Raw genomic sequence first — 21,656 nt, 5'->3', positions numbered from 1 at the left:
ATAACGAATAGAAATATATCCCCAAACATTTTGGTGCTTAGCTAGGCATGCGGCAGAAGTGAGGAAGATGGAATGAGCGTGTCCAAAAACACGTTTTAAAGGGGGGAAACTAGCCAAAGAGCACGTGACATACAAGTTCTGTTTCACACTTTTGAGGAAGATTGGGGCAGAAGTTAAAGTTGATCACAGGCAGGTTTACAGTCTGGTTCTACTGTGAAATTGATGACAAAAATGGTATTGTGGGGTTCCTTGTTTATTGAGTCTTAATCATTTACATATCAAATGTGCCCAGTTGACAGGTAAAAAAAAAAAAGATGTTTGTAATAACTAAAGTAGAACAATACTAAGTTATGTACAAAGCCAATAAAATACCCATATCAACAACAATACACACACTAGCAAATTAAGCTTCTAATTAATAATAATTTTACATGGTTGCTCCTGATATACATTCTACATGAGATAATGCCATCTCAGGAGAATGTCTGAAATCCCTATTGAGAAACAAAACTGAGAGTCTGATATCTCCAAACAAAAAAGACAGAGAGAGATTGCACCACAAGATAGAATACACTAGTACATTTCTAAACAAGAAATTCAATCATACTGTGAAAAAACCTTTCCTGTATACATATTTTCACATATGATTACATATCCGATGAGTCAGGATGAAGCAGATACATGCAACTTTTACTGTTTCTCCATGAAGCAAGAAAGACTCTAACAAGAAAGTGTCCAGTCTCTCAATACTTCGCCAATGAGAGATACTATTTACATTTTCCTGTGCTTGGCATACAGAGTTGTAAGCTTCCAACAGAAAAAGTGGGAGCAATGAAAGGACTGTTTCTTCCCCACTCATACCCCATCTGAGTCTTACTCCTGAATAGGCAATGATATGGAGGGAGAGAGAGAGAGAGAGATTAGACTGTCATCAAAAACTGGAGATAGATTGTTTGGAGGTTTGTCCTTTTCTTGCTTTGTCAACTGCTCATGTCACCTCCCCACCTGGCTGTACTTGGGGTCCTAGTCAAATGCAGCAGGAAACAGCTTAGTATAGTCCTTATTCTCAGCTGTATACCTCAATATTTGTTCCTCCAGGAGCTGAGGCAACTCTTGATTGGGAGGAAGGAAAGAGGACATCTCAGTCTGAAATACAGCATGAACGTTCTGGAAAAGGGAGAGAGAATTAGGGTCAGGATTGGTGGTTAAATTCTGGTGTGGTTTGGAAAATTGGCATTGCTACTTTCTCTCTCTACCCATAAGCCAAGAGAAATGATGCAAAGTCCATCAGGTACAGAGTGATTTTCTTGGTTTGTTGTCATTAACATCCCAGATGTCCCAGGGACACTCTGGCTCTGTTCCATGTCAAAGTGGAGAAGTTCCTGCCAGTAGATGGGGAAAAATGCAAAAGATCTTAGTTAAAAAAAATCATACACATAATTAACAGTAATCACTAAACCACCACTACCATGGGGAGGGGGGGGGGGGGGGGGTCACAACCTACAGTGAACCTGAACTACTACTGTTGCTCAGAGTTAAGAAGCTGGTGGGTGAAGGGATTGCTAAAAGTGATTTGGAATCCTGTAGCACGAAAAGAAATATTGTTAGATTCAAAATATGTAGTGAGTCTTTTTTATAGTAACCACAGGAGAGAACAGTCGCCAGAGTCTTGTTACACACCTGAATCTTCTTGGCATCGTCCTCATTTCACTGATCAGGATTGACAAAGCATATTGCAGGACTTATGACTTTCTGCAGAGAGAATTCTACTTTTTGGGTGGGACTGCTCTTCTGAGCTACCAAGGAATGTTTTAATTAATCTAAGTTGTTTGGGCTTTTGCAGCATTAGCAACAGAAGGAAAGCGATTGCATCTCCCAGAGTAGATAAAAGCAGCAGCATGTGTCTAGAGGAAGACTCCAAAAGGTCTGTAATCTTTCCAGAAAATATTATGACAGGGTTTTTTGGCATCCAATGAGTATGTACAGAATGAAGAATTGGGGTGAATAAAGATTATGCACATGAAGTTGAGTATTTTCTCTAAAAAGGTGAAAAGTTTAAATTTCCCTGTAATTATATACAGTGAACTTTGCAATAAAAGTAATCCTGCAGAATGCATTACATAAATCAGAAACATTTTTGGTCAGGATACGGGAAGTCAATGCCCTCCTCCAGAAGAATTAAAAGACTTTCCACAAAGAAATGATAAGTGCATGCAATTATATAAAGCCAGCTTAAAGCTTTAAGTGTTTGATATCAAATGTGTACAGTGTTATTTAAAATAAATTTAAGACACATGGACTCCTTGGAAATCAATGTGGTATTATTGTTTACAAGTCTGAGAATTGGCTTTAGAAACACAGAAACCTATGGAAGAATATAGTTGTGTCTTTGGAACATCCTTTTTCAAAGTTCCAAGTTCTCAACCTAAAAATTGGATTCCTGCTCATTGTGTTTTCTTGCAGTTCTTCCAAACCACTGGCTCCCAGCCTTTTCCAATTGAAAGTACCGACTGTAGTTGGGGACCTGAAATTGGGACAGTTGACTTCAGGAGGTTAGTCTCCCATGGGAAAACAGTGCATCTGTCATAATATCCAATCTTCTGAATTCCCCCATTCCATTGGTCATTTCTACAAGGCCACAGCTGGGCTTTACTGCTCTGTCTTGCCCGTTTCTTAGATAATCTGCTGGTTCCTGTATGAGAGATGAGCTGCCAGATTATTAGGGCAGCTGAGAAGACATGAAAAACTTTAGGAGAACTGTGCCCACACCAACTCAATTACTACTTCTCTGGTTTGTGGAAAGAGCCACTATCATCCATGAAAATGATAAAAATGAAAGAAAAAATACACAGCAAAACAAAACCTTTTAAAGTCTATTCAGAAAGCCATAGAAGTAATATTTTGTACAGAAAAGAAACATACATTCTCTATCTAGCTACAATATCCTTCACTTGCAAGGAGACGGTGTGGCATTACGCCCCATATTCTTCATAGTAATATTATGATGATTATGGCATAGCTATGATGAATTCTATGCAAGATAGGTCATGTAAGATATCATTGAAAAGGTTATGATTCACTGAATATGATTATCCTATTTGTATGCATGTATCATTTTGGTATCTGAAGTTAGGAATATTGTCTCTGCATCTATTACAAATGTGTTTACCCCTAGGGAACGCCCAGTAGACAGAATGCAATCAGTCTAGATGGCTGGCTGGGATGGGCCTTTTGGGAGAACAATAGGTCTTAGTAGATGCTAATCTCCCACTGGGGAGCCTTCCTGAGGATGCTACAAACAGCCTCTGAGCCATGGCTGCTGTGTCCCTACAGGGGCATGTGACCAAGTCACCTGGTACTGGACTCCATCTTCGAATACCAGTTTTTTCCCCACTGACAGGGTGTGGGAACCAAGAGGGGAGACAAAGGGTTCCCACCATATGCAAAAGCTGTTTAAGGCAGGGGAGTGACGTCATCGTGGTTCTTCACTGACTCCCCGCCCAAAGCAGACACTTGGAAACACCTGAGGAACAAGGACTGGACTGGGGGAGAAGTGCTGAACCCAGGCTAGAGAGATTTCTAGCCTGTGTAAGGAATACCTGGAGTTTTCAGCTGCAAGCAAGTGCAGCTTGCTCTCAAGAATCTCTGCAAACTTTCTAAATCAACAATTAAGATGAGAATTTGCTACTCATATCCAATCTCTTTAGTATATTAAGCTTAGATCATGTTTTTGTTTATTTGCTAGGTATTCTGCTTTGATCTGTTTGCTATCCCTTATAATCACTTAAAGTTAGGGCTGTCAAGTGATTAAAAACATTAATCGCGATTAATCACACTGTTAAAAATAATAGAATACCATTTATTTAAATATTTTTGGATGTTTTCTACATTTTCAAATATACTGATTTCAATTACAACACAGAATACAAACTGTACAGTGCTCACTTTATATTTATTTTTGATTACAAGTATTTGCATTGTAAAAAACCAAAAGAAATAGTATTTTTCAGTTCACCTAATACAAGCACTGTAGTGAAAGCTCTTTGTCATGAAAGTTGAACTTACAAATGTAGAATTATGTACAAAAAAAATGCATTAAAAAATGAAACAATGTAAAATTTTAGAGCCTGCAAGTCCACTCAGTCCTACTTCTTGTTCAGCCAATTGCTCAGACAAACAAGTTTGTTTACATTTGCAGGAGATAATGCTGCCCACTTCTTGTTTACAGTGTCACCTGAAAGTGAGACCAGGCATTCTCATGGCACTGTTGTAGCCAGCGTTGGAAGATATTTACATGCCAGATGCGCTAAAGCTTCATATGTCCCTTCATGCTTCAACCACCATTCCAGGGGACATGCATCCATGCTGATGACGGGTTCTGCTTGCTAACAATCCAAAGCAGTGTAAAGCTCGAGTGCTGCTGCCGAAGCAAAAAAAAAAACAACAAAAAAACCCGGAGTGCTGCCCCTTGAAAAGAGCCACCCCCAAAGGGCCGGAATGCCGCCCCTTCAGAAGTGCCGCCGCCCCAAGCACAGGCTTGGCACGCTGGTGCCTAGAGCCGACCCTATCTGAGCCAGATGCCACCAGCAGAAGGTTGATTTTCTTTTTTGGTAATTTGGGTTCTGTAGTTTCTGCATCAGAGTGTTGCTCTTTTAAGACTTCTGAAAGCATAGTCCATATCTCATCCCTCTCAGATTTTGGAAAGCACTTCAGATTCTTAAACCTTGGGTCGAGTGCTGTAGCTATCTTTAGAAATCTCACATTGGTACTTTCTTGTGTTTTGTCAAATCTGCAGTGAAAGTGTTTTTTAAATGAATAACACATGCTGAGTCATCATCCGAGACTGCTATAACATGAAATATATGGCAGAATGCGAGTAAAACAGAGCAAGGGACATACAGTTCTCCCCCAAGGAGTTAAGTCACAAATTTAATTAATGCATTATTTTTTTTAAAGAGCATCATCCTCTGGAATGGTGGCCGAAGCATGAAGGGGCATATGAATGTTTAGCATATCTGGCACGTAAATACCTTGCAATGCCAGCTACAAAAGTGCCATGCGAACGCCTGTTCTCACTTTCTGGTGACACTGTAAATAAGAAGCAGGCAGCATTATCTCCTGTAAATGTAAACAAACTTGTTTGTCTTAGCAACTGGCTGAACAAGAAGTAGGACTGAGTGGACTTGTAGGCTCTGAAGTTTTACACTGTTTTGTTTTTAAGTGCAGTTATGTAACAAAAACAAATCTACATTTGTAAGTTGCACTTTCACGACAAAGAGATTACACTATAGTACTTGTATGAGGTGAACTGAAAAATACTATTTCTTTTATCATTTTTATAGTGCAAATATTTATAATAAAAATAATATACACTTTGATTTCAATTACAACACAGAATACAATATATATGAAAATATAGAAAAACATCCAAAATATTTAATAAATTTCAATTGGTATTCTATCATTTAACAGTGCGATTAAAACTGCAATGAATTTTTTTGAGTTAATTGTGTGAGTTAACTGCGATTAATTGACAGCCCTACTTAAAATCTATCTTTTGTAGTTAATAAACTTGTTTTGTCTAAAACCAGTGTGTGGAAATCATAACTTGGGGTAGAAAGCTGTGTATATTCCTCTCCATATTGAGGGAGGGGGCAAATTTCATGAGCTTGGACTGTACAGTCTGCAATGCAAGACGGTATAATTTTGGGTTTACCCTCCACACTTGAGTAACTGAGCAGTTCCTTAGCTGAGCCTTCCCATGCAGAGCTGATCTCAGCATGTGTGTGTAGCTGCAGCTGGGTGTGTCCCCACCTATGTGTGCGCTGGAGGGGGCTTGAGAGCCTGTCACAGCAGTACAATGTGAAGGGAGCACAGGCTGGTGAGTCAGACGGGCTCAGTGGTACCCCAGTTCCAGGTGGCATCCTGGGGGAAACCCGTCACAGATGGATTCAATGATCGAACAGGTATTTTTCTTCTTTAATTACTATCATCCTAGCGCAGTACTTAAAGTAACTGTTTTCGTCCTGACTTTTTCAACATTACAATGCTGCTGTTTCTGCCAGTCTAGTTACATTTTATACAGGATACGGAGCCTAGGTTAATGGCTCAAATCTGGATCAGATACATGACAAATATAACATAGCTCAGTTGTTAGTGGCCCACACACAATGGATTTGATGGCCTCAGTCCAGTTCCTACTGAGCAAGTGTCCTCATCACAAACACCGCCACCTTAAATGACACTAACTGCTCCCCTTCTTAGCAGTCTCAGCAGAGAGACCAAAAATTGCCCAAGGATTGAACTACGTTTCCACCTCTACAGAGAACCCCTCTAGAAAGGGTTAATGCATTATGCCAGGGCTGTGTAGAGAAGCTTTTATGGTATCTGCCAGTATTACAGACTCAACTGAATAAAGGGTCTCAGTCTTGAGGAACGTCAGGCCAGCAACTTTTATAAGCATTACATTTAAAAAAAAATAAATAAATAAGTACCAACAATTTCCCCCCCACTATCCTTCCCTCACTCCCAAGCCAAAAGAAGTAAAGGCTCTAGATGTTAAGTGGTGGGAGGGGTGTAGGTCCTAGAACTCCAACATAGCTTTTTAAAAATGAGCCTAATTTCATATTTGCACCATACATCCATTATTAGCTAAATAATAAGAACTCCCCAAAAACAGCATGCGGGCTTACCCATGTGAAAAGCAATGCCTTAAAACATGTCAGACCTAAATATGTATTTACATAAGCTTAAGTGGTGTTTACTTCAGAGCCATAAATTGCTCCATATCTTGGGTAAACGTGTTTTTCTGGATTCCTTTAAACATTTTTTCTAATAGTAATGACAAAAAGCACACCTGGAAATTCAGACATTTCCCTTTGCTTCAGTAATGTTAAGGATATGAAAATGGCAAATGGCAGGATATTAAAAGATAAGACTTCAGTGTATGTACCTATGCCCATTTTTGTTTGCTAGTTTCACTAAAGTGTAAGTTAAAAAACAGAATATATAAACCTCTTAGCTGTATATTTCCTGGCTGTTGTTAGTGGGTGCCACACAATAACACTAACAAAACTAAATAGTCTTTTGTAATCAAAGATATTGTATAGTATATTACCTACTGTATTAAAACTAATATTTTATTAAAATAGCATAATATGGTAGCGGCAACTACACAAAAACCAGACACACTTCCCAAGCTTCTAATTATGCACCTTGTTACTGATCTGTATTTGAAAAGAAGCAGGATGGTGTAAGTCATATCTTACAGTGACTAGGAAATATTTTCTATTCCATCAGTAACCTGGGAGAATGTTAAAGACCAACTTTTACTTGCACACAAGAATCACAGAATCATAGAATTTCAGGGTTGGAAGGGACCTCAGGAGGTCATCTAGTCCAACCCCCTGCTCAAAGCAGGACCAATCCCCAACTAAATCATCCCAGCCAGGGGTTTGTCAAGCCTGACCTTAAAAACCTCTAGGGAAGGAGATTCCATCACCTCCCTAGGTAACCCATTCCAGTGCTTCACCACCCTCCTAGTGAACAATTTTTTTCTAATATCCAACTTAAACCTTCCCCCCTGCAACTTGAGACCATTACTCCTTGTTCTGTCATCTGGTACCACTGAGAACAGTCTAGATCCATCCTCTCTGGAACCCCCTTTCAGGTAGTTGAAAGCAGCTATCAAATCCCTCCTCATTCTTCTCTTCTGCAGACTAAATAATCCCAGTTCCCTCAGCCTCTCCTCATAAGTCATGTGCTCCAGCCCCCTAATCATTTTTGTTGCCCTCCGCTGGACTCGTTCCAATTTTTCCAACATCCTTCTTGTAGTGCGGGGCCCAAAACTGGGCACAGTACTCCACATGAGGCCTCACCAATGCCAAATAGAGGGGAATGATCACGTCCCTCGATCTGCTGGCAATGCTCCTACTTATACAGCCCAAAATGCCATTAGCCTTCTTGGCAACAAGGGCACACTGTCGACTCCTATCCAGCTTCTCGTCCACTGTAACCCCTAGGTCCTTTTCTGCAGAACTGCTGCCTAGCCACTCAGTCCCTAGTCTGTAGCAATGGCTGGGATTCTTCCATCCTAAGTGCAGGACTCTGCACTTGTCCTTGTTGAACCTCATCAGATTTCTTTTGGCCCAATCCTCTAATCTGTTGAGGTCCCTCTGTATCCTATCCCTACCCTCCAGAGTATCTACCACTCCTCCCAGTTTAGTGTCATCTGCAAACTTGCTGAGGGTGCAATCCACACCATCCTCCAGATCATTAATGAAGATATTGAACAAAACCGGCCCCAGGACCAACCCTGGGGCACTCCACTTGATACCGGCTGCCCACTAGACATGGAGCCACTGATCACTACCCATTGAGCCCGAGGATCTAGCCTGCTTTCTATCCACCTTATAGTCCATTCATCCAGCCTATACTTCTTTAACTTGCTGGCAAGAATACTGTGGGAGACCGTATCAAAAGCTTTGCTAAAGTCAAGGAATAACACATCCACTGCTTTCCCCTCATCCACAGAGCCAGCTATCTCATCATAGAACGCTATTACGTTAGCATGACTTGCCCTTGGTGAATCCATGCTGACTGTTCCTGATCACTTTCCTCTCCTCTAAGTGCTTCAAAATTGACTCCTTGAGGACCTGCTACATGATTTTTCCAGGGACTGAGGTGAGGCTGACTGGCCTGTCGTTTCCCGGACCCTCCTTCTTCCCTTTTTTAAAGATGGGCACTACATTACCCTTTTTCCAGTCATGTGGGACCTCCCCCGATCACCATGAGTTTTCAAAGATATTGGCCAATGGCTCTGCAATCACATCCGCCAACTCCTTTAGCACCCTCAGATGCAGTGCATCCGGCCCATTGGACTTGTGCTCGTCCAGCTTTTCTAAATAGTCCTGAACCACTTCTTTCTCCACAGACGGCTGGTCACCTCCTCCCCATGCTGTGCTGCCCAATGCAGCAGTCTGGGAGCTTACCTTATTCGTGAAGACAGAGGCAAAAAAAGCATTGAGTACATTAGCTTTTTCCTCATCCTCTGTCACTAGTTCCTCTTCCCTTCTGTCTCTGCTGCCTCTCCTTGCTCCCTCTGTTGCGGGGAAGGGCTGTGTCCCACCTCTCTCTCTTTATACCCATTCATAAGCAGACCCGCTTCTCGTGCTTCCCTTTTTTACTAAAAAAATTCAGCTTTTGAACGAATATATATGGTAATTGCAAATGAGGAATAGTCATCCAAGGAGGATGTTTCTAATAGGGTCCCACAGGGGTCTGTTCTTGGCTCAATATTTTTCAATGTCTTTATCAATGATCTGGAAGAAAATGTAAAACTATTGCTGGTAAAATTTGCAGATGGTGCAAAAATTGGTGGAGCGGTAAATAATAATGTTACTAGCTAACTAAGTAATAACGAGAGGCCAGTTAAACAGACAGACCCAGATCACTTGTTAAAGTGGGCTTGTTTGAACAACATGCATTTTGTCATAGCCAAATGCAAGTCACATATCTAGGAACAAACATAAGGTCTCACTGACAAGATTAGGGGTCGTATCCCGGAATGCAATGACATTGAAAAGGATTTAGGGGTAATGATAAATCACTAGCTGAACACGAGTTCCCAATGTGATGCCATTGCTAAGTGGGAGAACACAGTCCTTGGATGTATCCCAGGGAAATATCAAGCAGCAGTAGGGAGGTGGCTCTGACAGTATTAGTGAGACCATTACTGGATACTGTGTTCAGTTCTGGAGTCCACACTTTAATAAGAATCTTGAAAAATTGGAAAGAGTTCAGAAAAGAGCTACTACAATGATTTGAGGTCTGGAAAATATAGACTCATAGAATCGTAGGACTGGAAGGGACCTCGAGAGGTCTTCTAGTCCAGTTGCCTGCACTCATGCAGGACTAAGTATTATCTAGACCATCCCTGACAGGTGTTTGTCTAACCTGCTCTTAAAAATCTCCAGTGATGGAGATTCCACAACCTCCCTGGGCAATTTATTCCAGTGCTTAACCACCCTGATAGTTAAGAAGTTTTTCCCAATGTTTAATCTAAACCACCCCGTGACTCCCTGACACCCCCTGTCCTATAATTAGGATACATTTTGCACAAAGTATGCCTTGCGAGGTATCATTCTAAAAGTCTTGATCTGCTAGACATTAATAACTTGTTGGTTTGTATGTGCAATCACCGGATGTGAAGGTATGAAGATTGGCTATGTATGCGTTACTGAAACATGTTGTGAAGTTGAAAACACCCACAAGCAGCCTTTCAGGTACAACAGTAAAAAGGCCAAACAATGTTCATGGCTTACTGAGAAAATGCACACAAGCACAAGGATTACCCCAGGAACTGTGTACAATAGAAACCTCTCCAAGATAGCACTACACAATGTGAACGGTTTGACCCAGGTCACAGCAAAAGAGCTTTCCAGCAAGTAGGAAGAAGACATAAAAGGAGGAAAGGACATCATGATGGTACCTCACTCTCCCTACAACAACACACCTGGAAACACCTGAGGAACAAAGACTGACCTGGGGGAAGTGATGGTCCCAGGCTAAAGGGATTTCCAACCTGTATATGAAAACCTGGGAAACCCAACCTGCAAAGCAAAGGCAGCTAGTGCCTCAAGAATCTGCCAGCCTGTTTATCACTTAGGGTGAGAATTCGCTAATTCATATCCTACCTATCTAGTATATTTAGCTTGTGATACACTTTGACCCCCAGATCCCTTTCTGCAGTACTCTTTCCTAGGCAGTTATTTCCTATTTTCTACGTGTGCACCTGACTGTTCCTTCCTAAGTGGAGTACTTCGCATTTGCCCTTATTGAATTTTATCCTACTTACTTCAGATCATTTCTCCCATTTGTCCAGATCATTTTGAATTTTAATCCTATCCTTATAGCTCAGTGGTTTGAGCACTGGCCTGCTAAACCCAGGGTTGTGAGTTCAATCCTTGAGGGGGCCATTTAGGGATCTGGGGCAAAAATCTGTCTGGGGATTGGTCCTGCTCTGAGCAAGGGGTTGGACTAGATGACCTCCTGAGGTCCCTTCCAATCCTGATATTCTATGATTCTATGAGAGCACTTGTAAGCCTTCCCAGCGCGGTATCATCCGCAAACTTTAGAAGTTTACTATCTATGCCATTATCTAAATCATCAATGAAGATATTGAAAAGAGCTGGACCCAGAAATGATCCCTTTAGGACCCCACTCGATATGCCCTTCCAGCTTGACTGTGAACCACTGATTATTACTCTCTGGGAATGGTTTTCCAACCAGTTATGCATCAACCTTATAGTAACTCCATCTAGGTTGCATTTCCCTAGTTTGTTTATGAGAAGGTCACGTGAGACAGTATCCCTTACTAAAATGAAGATATACCACATCTACCGCTTCCCCCATTCACACGGCTTATTATCCTGGATCCAAGAAATGTGCCTTATATATGAGAGACTTAAGAAGCTCAATGTATTTAATTTATCCAAGAGAAGGTTAAGAGGCAACTTGATCACAGAATACCAGTACCTAGAGGGGAAGAGACTTCTGATAGTAGAGGGCTCTTTAATCTAGCAGAAGAATGCATAATGAGATTCAATGGTTGGAAGCTAGACAAATTCAGACCAGAAATAAATAGCAAATTTATTTCTATCATGGTGAGAGTAATTAAAAATTGGAATAACTTACTTAGGGATGTGATTGATTCTAAATCACATGAAGTCTTAAATGAAGACTGGATGAACTCTTTCTGAAAGTTATGCTATAGTTCTAACAGAAGTTATGAGCTTGATGCAGTAATTACTGGGTAAAATTCGATGGCCCGTGTTATGCAAGAAGTCAGACTAAATGATAATAATGGTCCCTTCTGTCATTAAAACCGACCAGTCAGGAACCAGTGAAAGACACTGGAATGGAAAATATGTCAAATGCAAGATCTGTGAAATACCTGGAATACTGCAAGAAGGCTATCTATAGATTTTAGATTGTAAACCTTCCTGGACAGGGTTCTATCTCAGTCTCTCTCTGTAAGGCACTAGCACATCTCTAGGTTGCATAATAATAATGATAATATGGTAGAAAAATCCAACCCAAAGTAGCCATGGTATGACACCATGACTCTCCAAAACAAACAGCAATACTCTTGATTCAGGTCTGTATATCTTGTCCCTTCTAGTGTGCCAGTAACATGTTATGTATGCCAGAATCTGTCCAGTTGCCTAACTTGGTGCAACTCAATTAATCTGATTAATCTATAATAAACTATATAATCAAGGAACCTTTTTATTGAAAATGATTTGTCTGATACAATCCACTTGAGGAAATCAGGTTTCTTCACACCACTGCTTCCTCCCCTAAGTAAATGAGTATTATTTAAGCAAACCTGCTGCAAACTGTTAGAAGAGCCAGAACAGTTTGGAGTGTTATAAAGAAGGTACAAAGGAAGGTTATCCTGGCTACTGAGTTTGTGAAGTTTTACATCCTGTTACTTAGAAAATGCCTTTTAGGCTGTCCATCAAAAGAAAAAAATATGGATTCTGTGTACACTAATCCCTTGTGGAAATTGTTTTTCTGTCACTACATTTGGGGCTTTTGTATATCGTCAGATGCTCCAGTAGCTGTTCCACAGACTTCATGGACAATGGCATGCAGAGATCTAATTAAGGAGTATGTCAGAACAGGCATTAAGATAGTTATCTTAACAGAACTCTACAGAGTACAGATGGTCACTGTAACCTAGAAATATCTGTTCTCCTTGAAATGATCTGCTCCCCATCCAAAAATAATTCAAGGAAATGACAATTTAAAATTTGAGAGTTGTTTTAAAATGTAGAATAAATCTTTCCACTAAAGTCCTGATTACCAATTACGTATTGTCCCGCGTAGGACACCCTAGCACAATTAGCCATGTTGGCACTTTGTCAGTCAAACAAGCTCATCAGAATGGATGGTGCTCTATGGTAGTTATTTTTCTGAGGAAGTTTACTTTGAAGAGAATATTGAGACTGTTTTAGTAAAAGAAACAAAACATATTTTGAAGTGGTCTTGCTATTTATGTAGGTCCTTCTATGGACACCATCACTGTAATAGCCGAGTCCCCCACAAACATTAATGAATTTACTGCACAGCATTCCTGTGCTTTAGGGAAGTAACATTATCCTCATTTTACAGATGGGGAACTGAGGCAAGCATGATAAATTCTTGCTCACAGTCCCACAGGGAATCTATGACTGACTCAGGAATATAATCCAGGTCTCCTGAGACAATCAGGTGCCTTACAACAAGACCATCATTTCCTACCTCAGACTGCATTTGGCCTGTGCAGTGCACTTCACTTTAATGCATAATGCTCTTTATATTAATAAGATTCACACAGTAGTGGCCCTGCCCCTTTGGATGGCACGTTTTAGCAGTTAGGTTATCTGATTACTGTGTAGTGGTATAATTTGACTCTTTGCACACTGAATTAAGGTCCAAATACTTCTCGTTTATGTATAATTGCTCCAGATAAATTAATAACCAGAATATTTTATCCATCATCCATTTTTTTAAGACAGTGCTTTGTAAGTGTGGGTAAAAAATAGGATGAAATTTTCACTGGAACATAGATAAAATGTTGTTGTGACTTAGCAAATGTCACTGTAATAAGAAAAACTCATGATGTTCATTACGCCGGCCCATATTTCCAGAGCAGCCTCCCTGCTAACTTATGCCAAACTCCCAAATAAAATCTAAGGAAACATCTATACTATGAAATAATCAAATTCTAATGGCCACATCCATCTCTGTGTAAATTCTGTCTTGTCTTGGTCTGTCTGTTTTGAACTGTAGAATTTTTGAGACAGGGACCGTTTTGGTACCATCAAACTGCTATGCAGCACCATATTCACTTAGAGTGCAAATATTATAATGTATATAATTAATGTTTAGCAAAGAGAGGCTTTGGTAAATCTTGTAATCCTCTTTAGTGCATATTCAGGAGGAAATCCTATGTTTACGCATATGAACAGAGTGTACCAGCCTTCTAACATCTATTTCTTAAGGGCTTTTAAATGATTAACACACAGGAAGACAAAATAGGTACATAGCTCCCTCTAGAACTTGTTTTCAGGATGGTACTGGCTATCAGGTGATGTGGATCAAACAATATATGTAGTCAAAGATGGGGGAACAGGACTGGCCCAGATTAATAGGAGTTGGAATGGCTCTCCAGGTTAGAATACAACCTGTCAAATAGACCATAAAATACTTCTTCAATTACTTCTATGATGGCGGGGGGGGAGGGAGACTTAATGGTCTAACATCTCTTTCCAGTTCTAATATCTACACTCTCTATGAAGAGACGATTCCCTCGCCTCCAAAGTGCCACTTTAGAGGCAAAAAAATAAATAAATCACAAAGTGTTTTCATATTTTTTTCCATTTGTGATTCCATAAATCCAGTTCCATATTACCTCCTCACTGCCTTGCTCAGAGAAACCAAAATGAGGATTCATTATATTGGAGAGGGCAGAATTTAAGCTTCCCAGTTTCATTGCAGAATGAACTTTAATATCAACTAGCCAGTAATCTATGATATTTGAAGATTTATGTATGTTAGTTCAAAAGTATATGGTGGAATTCTACACTGAAAGAGGACTAAAGAGGAATTTTTTTATTCCACTGATCTGTTCTCCATTTGTATTCAGTCAGATCTGCTTATTTTACTGAATATAGTGTGCTCTCTCACTTTTCACTCCTGTTAGCTAAACAGAGCCAACACAACTAAAGGAGAATGAGCTGGATTCTATTCTGACTTGCACATCAGATAAAATGGTTCATTAAGTTTCAATTGCAGAATCTTTATGTTTATGGTGGTGATGCAAACACCAGAAAGATACCATAGCAGAGTCACTTTTCAGAGTACAAGAATCCTTTAAAATAGTTTTGAGTCACCTTCATAATTACTCACAAACCTTTACAATATGTTTGTCCAATTTTCATGTCCACTCTGACTGCTTTGCACTACACCATGAAGCAAAGCAGCTGGAAACTGGGCTCAAAGGCCCACAAGGCATAAACTGTTTTAATTTACAGAAGGAACTGGACTGGTCCTGAGCCCCAGAATCATGGGCCACAGGATGGCTAGAAGTTATCTTTCCCTCTTCCCTACCAAATGCAACTCCGAGAATTTCAGCCAAATATTTCAACCAGGTTATATACACTGTATGCATATAATAATTACAAAAGTGTTTGTAAACCAGCAGGAAGAGTAATCAACTCGTCTAGCTGCACATAAATAAATACAATGTGGCAAAATTCAATCAAGGACATCACTGAAAAATATTTTTTCAACAACAGTGCAAAGAGTCTCCATTGCTACACTTGTTTCTCTTATTTTTATTCTTTTCCTGATCTCTTATGCAAACAGTGCAGATTACTAGGAAACAATGTAGAAAATAATATCAGTTTGAGGACTGCAAAACCAAAATAATCTGTTGAGATAGAGCTTAAAATCTACAGCCAGTTCCAATGCATTACGCACCACCAGTCATGACATTTAAAACTGACAACACAAATATGCTAAATATATCTAGCACAAATTTTGGTACGAATGTACAACTCTGATCTATAGTCAAAGCGGAGCAGTGAACGAACAGATTCTATTCTTCCCAGTGAGTTTTTAAAACTATTACTATCAGAAATGTGCTAATTACACGTGCAGGAACATTCATAAAGTTGCATCCTTAGGAAAATTATTATGCTTGTAGTCTGTTGCTTTATTTAGAAATTTGTGATCCATTCCTTAATGTACTGTAATATACTACTAGTGTATCTTATACTTAACTGAATATCCAACATTTCAGTTTTCTCAGTTCACAGAAGCAATACTTGTTAGTTCACATAAAAAGATTCATAACATTTTTTTAAAAATCCCTCATACAAAATCTTTTACATACCCTCAAGTCCATTGTGATGGCTGTAGTTTCTTTTCCCCAAAATACTTCGGGATGAATGATTAGGGGTTGCGAGCATTCGTTTCGCAGCTGGGGTTTGAAGGCTTGGCATTGACCTGACTACATTAGGTTTCATTGCAGGATGAATCTCTGTTGGGGTTGAGCGGGGAGGAGATTGTAAATATTTCATTTTAAAATATTTTATCTACTCATTTTATCTATTAAAAGTACATTTAATTTTCCAATGAACTCAAAGTCAATTTTCCAGGCCTAGGATGTTTCCAGGCCTAGCGTGTTTCCAAATTTTTACATACTGACTCAGTCTCAAGTCTTTGTTATCATGGCTCTCCCTAAGGTAAAACACATCTGGTTCATTCCGGGCTGCCTGAGGTAACTACCGTGATTGCTTAACTGTGTGTGTTCAGTAGGTAGGGAAAAAGACACCTCAGCAAATTCCTTTGAAGTTTTGTGCTGGACAAAAATCACATTTGACCCTCACATTAGGGCAAACTAGCTTATAACATTTACTCAGGTAAAACCCTTATACTATGTTTGGGTGTGTATATTATATTATAATTGGGTCTAGTAACAGTGCATATTATTAAAGTTGCCCAACACCTCCCATTATAAGACCCTGCTTTTAGTTGCTTATAACTTTGCCAAACTTTAGTCATTTGGACTGAAATTTTCCATGCTGAGTGTCTGCCTCAGGGGGTGATGGGTGAGGGGTAATTTCAGCCAAAACGGTTCAGCTCTTTCTGAGAGAGAAGTGAAAGGAAATTACATTGTCTTCCCCACGTTAAAATTTGGATGAATTTTTCTTGAAAAAGCTCAATTGCCCCCATGCTTTGCAGCAGAGTCTTAAAATGTGTCCGCATGGGGGAGGGGCATGGCTATGTGTCCGGAATGTGCCTTTTGTTTCCCCATGAAAATCTGCACACATTTGCCAAGTTATAAGCCTTTGAAAAACTGCAGTTGATACATGTTCAGCAGAGACTTGTCAGAATTTGACACATTTTTTGAAGTGTCTGTCCACACTGAGCATGCTCCAGCTGGGGCACAGCTGCACTTTCCCTGCAATTACAGCTGCGGGCCAAGGCAGGGCACCTGAACTTAGAGCAGGCAGACGCTCTCTCTCCTGTGCTCGTAATGACTCCCCCTGCTGCACCCAGACAGGATGGAGGGGAAGCTTCCTGATTGAAATGACAAAAGCCAGACTGAGGGGGTCAGTGAGGGGAGACAAGCTGAAGGGGATAAGGAGCCTGGAGAGGGAGGACTGGAGGCTGGCAGGGTGGAGAAAAGGAAATTGGGACTAGGAGTTGGGATAGGGGGAGCCTGGCACTGGCTGGGCAAGGAGACTGGGATGAGGAGGGAAGACACAGATTGGATGAGGAGCGTGGAAAAGGAAAACCTGAGCTGGAGGGCAGGGCATGACTTGAGCCTGAGAAGAGGGAGAGAGAGATTGGATGAAGAGCTGGGGGTGGGGCAGGGACTGGCTGGAAATAGAGATGGGGGGGTTGGAAGAGTTGGGATGTGGGAATGGCTCAAGAAGAAGATTGGGACAGGGATTGAGCGGGGACTGAGACAGGAAGGCGAGGCCAGGATTTGCTGGGAAAGGAGACTGGGACGAGAAGCCTGAGGAGGGCTGGAGACTGGGACTAGCTGGATGAGGAGCCAGGGTGGGCTAGAGACAGGAACAGGACACGGGCAGTTTGGAGGGAATGGTGCAGAAAGAGTCATGCTTACGGGGAACGGGCAGCAGAATCTCCCCACTAGAGATACATTCCCAGAGGCTTCCTGGGGTCTTGGGCCAGAAGAACTGGGGTGGGGCCAGAAATGAGGGGTTCAGGGTGGGGGGGGGCTCTGGGATGGGGCAGGGGGTTAGAGTGTGGGGGGTGGGTGAGGGCTCCAGCTAGGGGTGCAGGCTCTGGGGTGGAGCTGGGGATGAGGAGTTTGCGGAGCAGGAGGCGGCTCTGGGCTGGGGCCGAGGGGTTGGGGTGTGGGGTGCGGGCTCCAGGAGTGAGTTTGTGTGCAGGAGTGGATTCCGAGCTGGGGGAAGGGATTGGGGCATGGGAGGGGGTTCGGGGTGCGGGCTCCGGGCGGCGCTGACCTCAGGTGGCTCCCGGGAAGCGGCCAGCATGTTTCTCTGGCTCCTACGTGGAGAGTCGGCCACGGGGCTCCGTGAGCTGCCTCCACCCACCGGTGCTGCCCGCAGTTCCCAGCCAATGGGAGCTGCGGAGCCGGCGCTTGGTGTGGTGCCTGTGGGTTGGGGGCAGCGTATGAAGCCAGAACCCCCCTGGCCGCCCCTCCACTTAAAAGCCAGAGGGGCATGCTGGCTGCTTCCTGGGAGATGCGTGGAGCCGGGCATGGAGCCTGCCTGCCACACTGGCGCTGCTGCCAACCAGACTTTTAGTGGCCCAGTCAGCTGTCTTGTCAGGAACTGCCAGGGTTCCTTTTTGACCCAGGGTTCTGGTCGAAAACCAGACGTCTGGCAATCCTACCCCTGCTCCACCCAGGATCCCCTCCATTCTGCCCCCCACACTGCAGCCCCCAACCCGTTTTCTCCTTTCTGCCCCTCCCCACTGTGGCCCCAAGATGGGAGAAGCTCTGTCCCTGCACCACGCCAGGGCAGCAGTGGGGAGTGAGAGCTCCTCTAGTCCCAGGGCCCCAGCGGGGGTCCGGGTGCTGGAGCTTCCCCCACCACTCCCTGCACTTCTGCGGGGGACCAGGGTCAGGACACTGGGGCTTCTCCTGCCTCGTGCTTCTGCCAGAGAGCGGGGTTGGGTGTGGGGGCTTCCCCTGCCGTCCCAGGCCTTCTGCTGGGGATGGGGTTGGGGGGAGGCGGGCATTGGGTCTTCCCCCATCCCGCAGCTTTTGCCGGGGATGGTGTCAGGGGGGCTTCCCTTGTCTGGCGGCTTCTGATGGGGACAGGGTTGGGGTGGGGGGCACGGAGGCTTCTCCCATCCCGTGGCTTCTGCTGGGGACGGGGGCTTCCCCCGCCTGCCCAGCGGCTGGGACTCCGGGCTTCCGCCACCTGGCAGCAGATTTTTGCCAGGGCCACTGGGCCCTATTGGCCCAGTGGCTAATCCACCACTGTACATTCCTCTCCAGAGCCTGAAACTGAACCCAAGATTCCTGAGTCTCAGCATTCCTCTGCTGTCAGCAAATATCTGTGAAACCTTCTGGCAAAGTGTCCCATGCTCCTCTAGTGCTGGTCCATAGAGAATAGCAACCCATTATTACTATCAGTTAATCCATTAGCTCAAGTGGCAGAGGTCTGTGTGATGGATCTAAAGGTTCTAACCCTGCTGACAACCCACGTGGGTGACAATATTATACCATATGGCAGAATTTCTGGTTTTTTCCAGTTTCCTTTTTAAAAAACTAGGAAATTACACACAACAAAAACTATGTGAAAAGAACATTACTCAGGTTATAAAGTCAACCAAGCAAAAGTTAGGAAATGCCCGAATTAAGATTGCCTGGAAAATCAATCTTGGGTCACATCCTAGGGATCTCATGTAGGTCACTTGCATAGCAGTACAACACATAACCACTAAGCATGACTCATTTTATATTTCCATTTCAGAGATCAAAAGTAAGGCAAATTAATACTTCAAGCACTTATTATTAACATTTATAGTGTGCTAATGCCTTGAAGCCAGCCATGTTGGATATTGTGCAAGACACTGAATAAACATATAGGTTCAGATCCTCAAAAGTATTTAGGGAGCCTAATTGCCATTGACTTCAGTGACAGTTAAGTGCCTAATAACTTTGAGGATCCGGGCTATAGTAAATTACAATCCTTACCCTCAAATGGGTTATCTATCTCAGGTAACACTGCTAAGGCAATCAAAATACCAAAAATGAAAATAAATTAGGGACACATTTTTTTTAAGTTGACTCAAGTTAGGAACCTAAATAAGTGACCTAATTTTCAGAGGTACTGAGCACCTGTCACTCCAACTCATCGCTTCTCAACTACCACAGGTGCAAATGTTGACTTAGGTCTGCCAAGTGGAAAAGCAGCTATGCACTAACGGGCAATATAAGACACTCAAGTAAGCAAGATTCACTTCAGGGATTTTTGTTCACTACACACAGTGAAAGCTAAATTGATTGCACAGGAAGGAATCCCAATCTCTCCAAGGAGGGGCCAATCTTTAATGCTTAGTCCTGCTGTGCTATGTGCTCCTCAAGAAGCAGAAAAGGGATAATGGAAAGCCATGATTCAGAATGAGTGGGTAGGTAGAAGCCCTTTTGACATTCTTTCACGGAATGAAGAGAAAAAATGATCTCCTATGAGGCATAACTAAATGTGTTCTAACTAATATTTGATGGAATGGTATGGAAAAATGAAAAGCAGACCTCAGATATGGCATGGGATGAATTTTAGAAGCAAAACAATATCCTACAGATTGTATAAGGTCAGACTTTATTTTATTCAAATACGCACACTAAGCAACACTAAAAGTCACCTACTAGCCACCTTCTGTGGAGCTATTTCATCTGTTCTACTGGTCAGATTAGTAATCGAAACAAATTGGCAAAAGTGAAACAGAGCGAATATTGTCATCATTAATCTTTTCATAATAATTTCATCATTTTCACTCTGCAGGCCCACTTTCAGGGAGATAATACTTCATGGGAATATGTTGTTCTCTGTTTTCCCAAATAGGCCCAGGTAATTCAACTCAGCATAAGAAACTAGATTGCTTAAGGTTGAATTTGCAGCTATTTAGGGAACAAGCAGCTGTGTTTTTCCCTTGATAAGCATAAGGCCACTACTGAGGGGCAAGAATATATGTTTTTGGACTTCTGAGGCCAAAAGATATCCAGATTAATAAATAACATCTGCCCAGGACTCTTTCTAAAAGTTCCTATTTGTCAGTTTTAGACATCAGTTTATTAATACTGGGAAAAATCCTGAGACTTTTATTATTTATTCTGTGTGGATAGATAGATAGATTGATTTCAATGGGAATTTCAGTGAATATTGTGGGTTGATTTCCACTGTCAGTTACACCTGTGTAAATCGAGAGTAACACCATTGGCTTCATAGCATTACACGAGGGTAATATTTGGCTCACTCTTTGTTGCTCTGCTTATTCTTAATGCTTATCTCTACTTCCTTGCGCCTCTAAGAATTAGATTGACATCTTTATATGGAATAGTATAGCTCAAAGGGCTTTCCCTATCTCTGTAGTGAATGCATAAATATTTAATTGCCATCAGTGGCTCCTTTTGAAGATGGCAGTTTTTGATTTATTAATATTGAGCTAAAAATACTGGAATCTCCTTTATCCCCTTCTCTCCAGTACCCCCTTCTTCCACTTTTTCTTCCTAGGAGCTGTGATCCAAATATGTCATAACATGCTGATATAGTCTCTTTCCTGGTTTTCTACCGGATAACATCACATCTTTCTAAGCAGGTTTGTAGCTTAGAAAAAATTGGTAACATCTTAGAATGGAATTCTGAAAAGTGCTGAGCATTGGCCTAACTCTGCTCCCTTTTGAAGACCACCATCGAGTGCTTTTGAAAATGTCACCATTGAGGTATCAGAGTGGCAGCTGTGTTAGTCTGTATCCCCAAAAACAACGAGGAGTCTGGTGGCACCTTAAAGACTAACAGATTTATTTGGGCATAAGCTTTCGTGGGTAAAAACCCACTTCTTCAGATGCATGGAGTGAAAATTACAGATACAGGCATAAA

The 21,656-nt window shown here is 41.9% G+C and overlaps 1 protein-coding gene across 2 annotated transcripts in view; it reads right to left on the bottom strand.

Annotated features, from left to right (window-relative positions):
* Positions 1 to 250: 250 nt before the first annotated feature.
* MTA3 (metastasis associated 1 family member 3) overlaps positions 251 to 21,656 on the bottom strand; it is a 190,028-nt gene continuing 168,622 nt past the window's right edge. Inside the window, exons 16-17 of one of the 2 annotated variants that reach the window (XM_026652526.1) lie at positions 15,944 to 16,090; positions 251 to 1,382 (exon numbers count right to left, since the gene is read on the bottom strand). In XM_026652526.1, coding sequence (XP_026508311.1) covers positions 1,366 to 1,382; positions 15,944 to 16,090 — 164 coding nt within the window. In that variant the 3' untranslated portion in view covers positions 251 to 1,365. The remainder of the gene's footprint in view (positions 1,383 to 15,943; positions 16,091 to 21,656) is intronic. The other variant, XM_026652525.1, reaches the window with a different exon arrangement.

This window comes from Terrapene carolina, unplaced genomic scaffold (assembly GCF_002925995.2).
Source record: "Terrapene carolina triunguis isolate 2854851 unplaced genomic scaffold, T_m_triunguis-2.0 Scaffold120, whole genome shotgun sequence".
Classification (NCBI taxonomy): domain Eukaryota; kingdom Metazoa; phylum Chordata; order Testudines; family Emydidae; genus Terrapene; species Terrapene triunguis.
The sequence above is the reverse complement of the archived record's forward strand: the minus strand, read 5'-3'. Positions and strand labels throughout refer to the sequence as shown.